At 41.6% G+C, this 7,172-nt stretch overlaps 1 protein-coding gene across 1 annotated transcript in view; it reads right to left on the minus strand.

Annotated features, from left to right (window-relative positions):
- The window catches only part of LOC116073015 (aromatase), a 48,632-nt gene that overhangs the window by 24,977 nt on the left and 16,483 nt on the right, over nucleotides 1-7,172 (minus strand). The window contains exon 3 of the mRNA XM_031344660.1: nucleotides 1,073-1,223. Coding sequence (XP_031200520.1) covers nucleotides 1,073-1,223 — 151 coding nt within the window. The remainder of the gene's footprint in view (nucleotides 1-1,072; nucleotides 1,224-7,172) is intronic.

The following is a 7,172-nucleotide window of genomic DNA, read 5'->3' on the forward strand; positions in this document are numbered from 1 at the left end:
CTTCAAGGATACAATTTATAGTTGATAAAACAAGAAAACTAATGAACAAGAAAACATTTCCCGGGCTGAAGAGATGGCTCAGTGGTTAAGAGCACTGGCTGTTCTTCCAGAGGTCCTGAGTTCAATTCCCAGCACCCACATGGTGGCTTACAATCATTTATAGGGAAATCTGACGCCCTCTTCTGGCATGCATGTGTACATGCAGAGAGAGCACACATATACATAAAATAAATAAATGAATCTTAAAAGAAACTATTAAAAAAAAGAAGAAAGAAAACAATTTCTTCTTAACAATCAACAAGAACTTAGTAAATTCCAGGATGAATGCAATCCAGCAAAGTATAACAACTCAGGAAGGAGAACTTTGGTTTTTAATGGGCACTACTGATCTCAGTTGGTTTCGGATGGCTTCACCCAGACACTGACTATCAGCCATTGATTGGACAGTTGGTTTCCACATAGTAATCAGAAGCCTGCAGTAGAAAGTTACTGGTCACCTATCAGCTGCTGCTTTGTTGTGATTTAAGGATTTGGGGGAGTTTTTGTTTTTGCCTTTTTATTCGCTTACTTGTAGAAATAATACCAAAAGGAAAGAGAAGCAGAAAACACGGTATGTCTCCCCTAAGCCATGTTTGGCAAAAACCAAGCCATCTGGTGTCTAAGTTTCCACATTAGTGACTCAAAGAAATTTTGAATGATTTCCCAACTTCCTATGGTTCTTTATCTACGTGTCTCTGGCTTCAATTCAAGAAAATTTTAATTATTTTGCTTGTCCACAGTATCAGAGTACTACATGGCCATTTGTTACCTTCATTTCGAGGAGGGAAAAAAATGTAGCTTTATCAAAATATTGAGCTATCAAAATGAAGTCACTTTTTAATAGAGAAAACTCAATATTATTTTTTTAAACGGGTAAGGTTTCAGCCTTGATTTTAAGGCAGCAGTAGAAGTCGTCAGAGCACAAGTGGTGTTTGAGTACTGAGGATGGAGTCCAGGCCTGGCACACGCTAAGTGCACATCCTTACTGAGCTGCACCCTTGGCCACGCCAGCCTTGTTTATTCACAGACTCACTTGCTGATAATGAGTGTCTCCTCTCCACTGATCCAGACTCTCATGAACTCTCCATACATCTTATTGTAGTAGTTGCAGGCACTTCCAATCCCCATCCACAAGAACCTGCCATGGGAAATAAGGGGCCCGATTCCCAGACAGTAGCCAGGACCTACAACAAATTGTGAAAATACAGTGAGCTTCTTAATAATGCCAAAAAAGTTGTCCTTTCATATTCAATCTTTTTCATATCTTCTGGAGTCTATATGTGAGTCACTCAATGTGATTTCAAACAAAAGCAAAGACCACACGAGACTCTCCACCTCCTCATGAATGAAGAGCACGTGGTTTCACAGTAGCTACTCTTGATCTGTCATCACAGCTCCACTAAATGGGAGGCTATACGCTCGATTCTAAGAGTCTGGCATAAAAGTTGGTTTGTCAGTCTGGTTATAAGCATAGAAACCATGATAGGTGACAAGCTGATGAAACTGTATGGTTGCCTGCTGCTCTTATCTGGAAGTTCTTGGTTGTGAACAGTCCAGCTGACAGAATGAGTTGACTAATAATGAGGGTCTGGGAAGATAACAATGTCCAGTCTCAAAATACCCCGCTGCTTTTAGAAGGCTCAGTTTATGAAAAGGAGTCTTGAGCAAAAATCTCGTGAGGCAATACAGACCCAAGAACTCATTATTACAATGTAGAACTCACAATCTACACTAGGGCTCATGTATCAGGATCTGGTTTCAGCAGAGAGCAGTGTCCAGCTTATAGCCTTGCTTACATAGACAATGGTAGGATTCTGCAGAGCAAGAACCCAGGGGAAAGGGAGGGAATTGTATGTGGTCTATGTCACAAAGAAAACTTGTAGCTTGAATTTGTTCTGTTAACTTTGTAGGTCAGCATACAAAGTAATGTGTTTCACTACAACATTTTCAAACATATGTGTCGCTATGCTTTGTGTTTATATTTTTTGAGACAGGTTAAACTCCTTAGCTCAGGCTGTGCTTGAATACCAAGATTCTCCTGTCTCAGATTTCCAAGTGTTGGGATTCCAATCAGACCTGGTAGACTTTATTTTCCTAGTGGTCGTTTAAAAGTTAGATAAAAATAAAATGTATTATGGACAATAATTTTTTTCTAAATCTTTTTTAAAATTCCATGGTTTCAGTGAAATTGTTATAAAGGCAAAAATATATCGGGTTGTATAAGGCTACAGGATCTATTTACTAATCTAGATGGTGTAAGCTTTCAGCTGAGTCATCTGACCTGGGTGTTCACTCACTCCCAAATTTGGCAAACACTGTTTACCCATTCACTTTGGACTCACTAAGTTCTTTTTAATACAATTATCAGACCTCCTCCTCCTGTTTGAATAAAAGATCTTTGAATCAAAAGATCAATAAAATCGAAATATAGTCAAAGGTTTTCAATGTTCTAACCTTAGTAGCACCATATAATATCACAGGTGCTGGTGTTATATTGAAAGAATTCCCTTATGTTTGCTCAAAGGTTTAAAAAAGCAGATTTGACCAAATACACAGTTCTCCAAAATATCAGATACATCAACTTTTAATCTTTAAAATATGTGTTGTAAACAAAATGCCATTTATATTCTAACAGTACATCACAGATGCTCCACAAGTATTTTCAAATAAGCTGGGTGTTGTGTATGTCATATAAAGAGTGATTTTTTGAGTGTTGTCCTTCACACACACACACACACACACACACACACACGGACACACAAATAAATTTTTAAATGAAATAACAATTGTTGTTCTTCCTGACAACATTTAGGCTGTTTTTACATTTGGATCAAAAATGGAAGAATATTACACAACATTTAATCTACATAAGGCCAAGAATTGATTTGACTAAAAAGAGACTTATCTACAAACATTTACCTAACAGTCAAGGTCCATGAAACACAAAGACAGTACTATAAATAGCTTATATTTGGGAGGCACTATTCCCCTACTAGTATAGTATTCCCCTACCATAAAACATAAAAATTATCAAAATAAAAACATTTTGAGATGAGTCTTACTATGTAGCACCTGGTTGGCCTGGAACTTGCTATGTAGACCAGAGTGGCCTCGAACTCACAGAGATCTGCCTGCCTCTGCCTCCCAAATGTTGAGACTAAAGTTGTATGTCACCATACTTGACCAAAATGAAAACATTTATTTAAAAAGATATGACAATGAAGATTTGTATATACTGGAAAATGAAGCTTGCTAGACAACATATGGCTAAGAGTCTGAGTATTTAGCCAGGCAGTGGCGGTGGTGGTACAAAACTTAAATGTCAGCACTCAGGGGGCAAAGGCAGTAGATCACTAAATTCGAGGCCAGCCTGGTCTACCGAGTGAGTTCCAGGACAACCAGGGCTACACAGAGAAGCCCTGTCTAGAAGAAAGAAAGAAAAAAAGGAAGAAAGGCAGGCAAACAGGAAGGAAGGAAAGGAAAGGAAAGGAAAGGAAAGGAAAGGAAAGGAAAGGAAAGGAAAGGAAAGGAAAGAAGTTGAATGTTCTACCAGGAAAAAAAGCAGAGTTTGGGATACTTAATGCCCAACTTTATATCACCTTACTTAAACCAATAAACATTTCCTGAGACCCTAGTTTAGATATTTGTTCCAAGTCATGGTCTAGAGATAACCATGATAGATACAATTACTCTATATTCTTGCAGAGTAGCTAAGGAGAAGATGTAAAAAAGTATATATATAAAAGCAAATAATTGTAACATATTATACATATATCTATGTGCATATATGCCTTACATTTATGTGTAAATCTTGAACCAAGAATGGGTAAAATATGAGGGAAGTATTCTAATTGCTTCCTCATTAGGCAGCTCTCAGCTTCTCAGATTGGGAATGTTTCTCTAGGCATAGACTGATTTCAAGAGTCTCTCAGCCCACTCCCAGGAGCAGTAAGTACTTCACTGTCACTGATGTCCCCAGAGAGTCTCCTTAAACCCCATAGCTAGTGACACTTACCAGCTCTCCTAGGTGGGAACCTGGCCTTCACACCTATGGATACAACCTCAAGAGACCAATGAACACACTTTTTTACAGCAAGACTGTCCTTAGGATCGCAGCTAGAGACATTGTCTGATCTATGAACCATGAGATTTTCATAATGCTCAAGACTGTATAGCAGTGGATAGGAAACACAATGCTATCACCATCTGGATGCATCCTACTGATCTAACAGTAATCAAAAGGAGCTAAGAAGAGAAACAGTAGACAATGTATTGCTAAAATATTTAAAACAAGACCAAAAAAAAAATCTATATTGCCTGACAGTATGACATTGGCTCCCAAACTGTAACAAGGCAGTAATTGTAACAAAATCCAGGAAAAACATTTACCTCTGAAAGAGACAGAAGGGAAAAGAAAGATGAGTCTTTCTTTCTGAGGAAGAGGGGAAGAGATGAGGAGAGGGAGGAAGAGAAATAGAGGGAGAGAGGAGAGGATGGTGCGAAGAGCATCTGGAACACTGTATCTTATTCCTTGTGCAGGACTCGGATAACAAGTCTGTCATCATCTTGTTCGGTTTTCTGTGAAATATTTTCTTAAGAGAAAAAAAAAAGGACATGTTGTCATCACGTCTGCTCCCCCATGTCACATTCCCTGTGTGTGATGCCCAGGAGAGAATATATTGTCTACGGGGAGAGAAACAACGTCAAGACTGGAGCAGCCATGTGCTCTCGAGGAAGGGAGGGTTACCAGGGAGCAGGCAACACATCCTGAACTAGAGGACTTTGGATATTGATCGGAATTGAAGTGACAACGCCTCCCATGGGAATCAATCTTTGCTCCCCAACTTTCACAGTCTCCTTCCCCTCCGAATCAGCCTGCCTTTACCACTTCCCAGGTCAGGACCCACCCTTAATCATCCCTTGCTGCCAAGCTCCAGACCTAGCTGGACTTCTCTGCAAGCATAAATGACAAAGCTTAGACCCATCCCTGAGCCATAATGCATGGGGTAAAACCTCTCCTCTTTGACTCCAAACTCCAGTTTCTTCTACAAAAAAGAGGCATTGTCAACCATATTACCAGACAAAGTGAGCAGGCAAAGCTGCCTTAACTGAAGTTTACTATGTAAGGGCTTTTAGTCACTACAGCTTTTAAATCCCCTTGGGCTTTTTTTTTTTTTTTAGGACCCAAAATACCTTCAAACTTGTGAATCTAAAAGCCCAGGGAGCCATTATTTGGGAGCAATGACAAAAGAATTGGGAGGACAGACCAGTTTTCATATTTCCTATGCTTGATGGGAGCCAGAGAATCTTGGACTGTGCCTCTGTAGAGACCTGACCAGACCTTGTATTTACAAAGCATGAATGTAAGGTAGGAATTCACAGCCTGAGTTCCTCCTAGGGGCTCCTGGTCTGCTGCTGGGGCTCCTGTCTTCCTTCTCGCTGGGCATCAGCAAGCCATTTCCCTCTTCTGGGATTTAACCCTTTATTTTGTTTGGCCTTTCTGGCTTCTCTTACTTGTTGAACCGTGTTACTTGGCAACACAGATCATCCGAGGCTTTCCCCTCCTAACACATGGAGGAGTTGGCCTTATCTCTGTGGCTCTCAAACTTGGCCGCTACTGAAAAGCCACCAAGGAAAGGTTTTACAGTATCAACCCACAGGCTCTACCTCAAACAGGACCACTGTACTGTCTAGGTGATTGACACTGAAGACAGAAGTCCCATATCCCTGGCCCAGGACCACTGTACTGTCTAGGCGATTGACACTGAGAACAAGCAGTCCCATATCCCTGGCCCTGCAGTGGTGAGCACAGGAAACACCACTCCCTTCCTGACCCAGGCCGGAGGACTGACCCAGGCCCGAGGACTGTCAGTTCTCACTGTGCCCCTTTTAGAAGTATATGCTTTAGCCAAGTGTGGTGGTGTATGATTTTAATCCCAGCACTCAGGAGGGAGAGGCAGATAAGTCTCTGTGAGTTCAATACCAGCCTGGTCTACATTACATAATGAGTTTTAGGCCAGCTGAATGGCCAGGGCTGCGTAGTGAGACCCTCTCTCAAAAACAAAACAAAACATCGCCCAACAACAACAGAGCTGTTTAAGGTTGCAATTCAAACACTCTGGGGGAGGGCTTGGGAACCAACTAGCAAACTAACCTCCTTTAAAGTTGTTCTTATACTAAAGTTTGAGAATTGTGTGGCTTTCTTGACAGATGTGGTGCTGACCTCTTTTCTGTTTGCAAGATGCTGTTATGATACGGGCGGGTTGGACTTTAGCACTTGAGCCTATGACAGGGATACACCCTACCCTCACCCTTTACCTCAGCTCCTCCTTTCCCCTGACCAAAGAGCTCACCTTGGGAAGGGAAATCCGTGGACGGGAGCAGCAAGCCAAAGCCATGGTCACTGGAGACTTTCTTCTCTGGAGGTGACACCACCAGGTAGAAATCAACACACTTAACTCAGTGTTCAGCAAAATTAGAAATCGAAGTGCCAGGCTGGGGACACTTCAGAAAGAATCCAGGCACAGCGTTTGGCCCATGCACTCCTCAGCGCAGCTACCACTTCCAATTGCTCTGTGCAGAATCTTAGCACATGTGTGAATGTGTGGTTACTAGGGTACTGAAACAGACCTTGTTGGATATCTTACGGAGTTAGAAGTGGGTGATAGCTGTGAAGAACTCACCGAAACTTAAAGACACTCTCTGAAATTTCTGTTTATTCTGAATTAATTTAATTGATCATTTCAGCCCCCCCCCCCGGGGGGCAAGATGGTTCACTGAGATTATCAGAAGAATTATATATTTGTCTCTCCTTTTGACTGACACAAAGACCTTTGGATGATTCTGTCAGACTGCAATGCTTCCAGAGAATGGGCCTAGTCCCTGTTCTTCTCCCAATACCCAGCTCCCATTCAACCCCTATGGTACCACCACCGTCACCACACTGCCATAAGAGAAATGAAGGGTAAGACTGAGATAAAGGATAGATGCAAGGAAGGAAGGCTAAGGTGTCAGTGAGGGCAGAAGGGAGGGCAGAGAAGGAAGAGGACACAAGAGAGGGCAGCCTGGAGTCTAGCTTGTGAGTTGTGCTTCAAGCATAGCTGCAGTTCTCAGGTTTGCTCTTTTTACAAAAT

Source organism: Mastomys coucha, unplaced genomic scaffold (assembly GCF_008632895.1).
Source record: "Mastomys coucha isolate ucsf_1 unplaced genomic scaffold, UCSF_Mcou_1 pScaffold23, whole genome shotgun sequence".
NCBI lineage: Eukaryota > Metazoa > Chordata > Mammalia > Rodentia > Muridae > Mastomys > Mastomys coucha.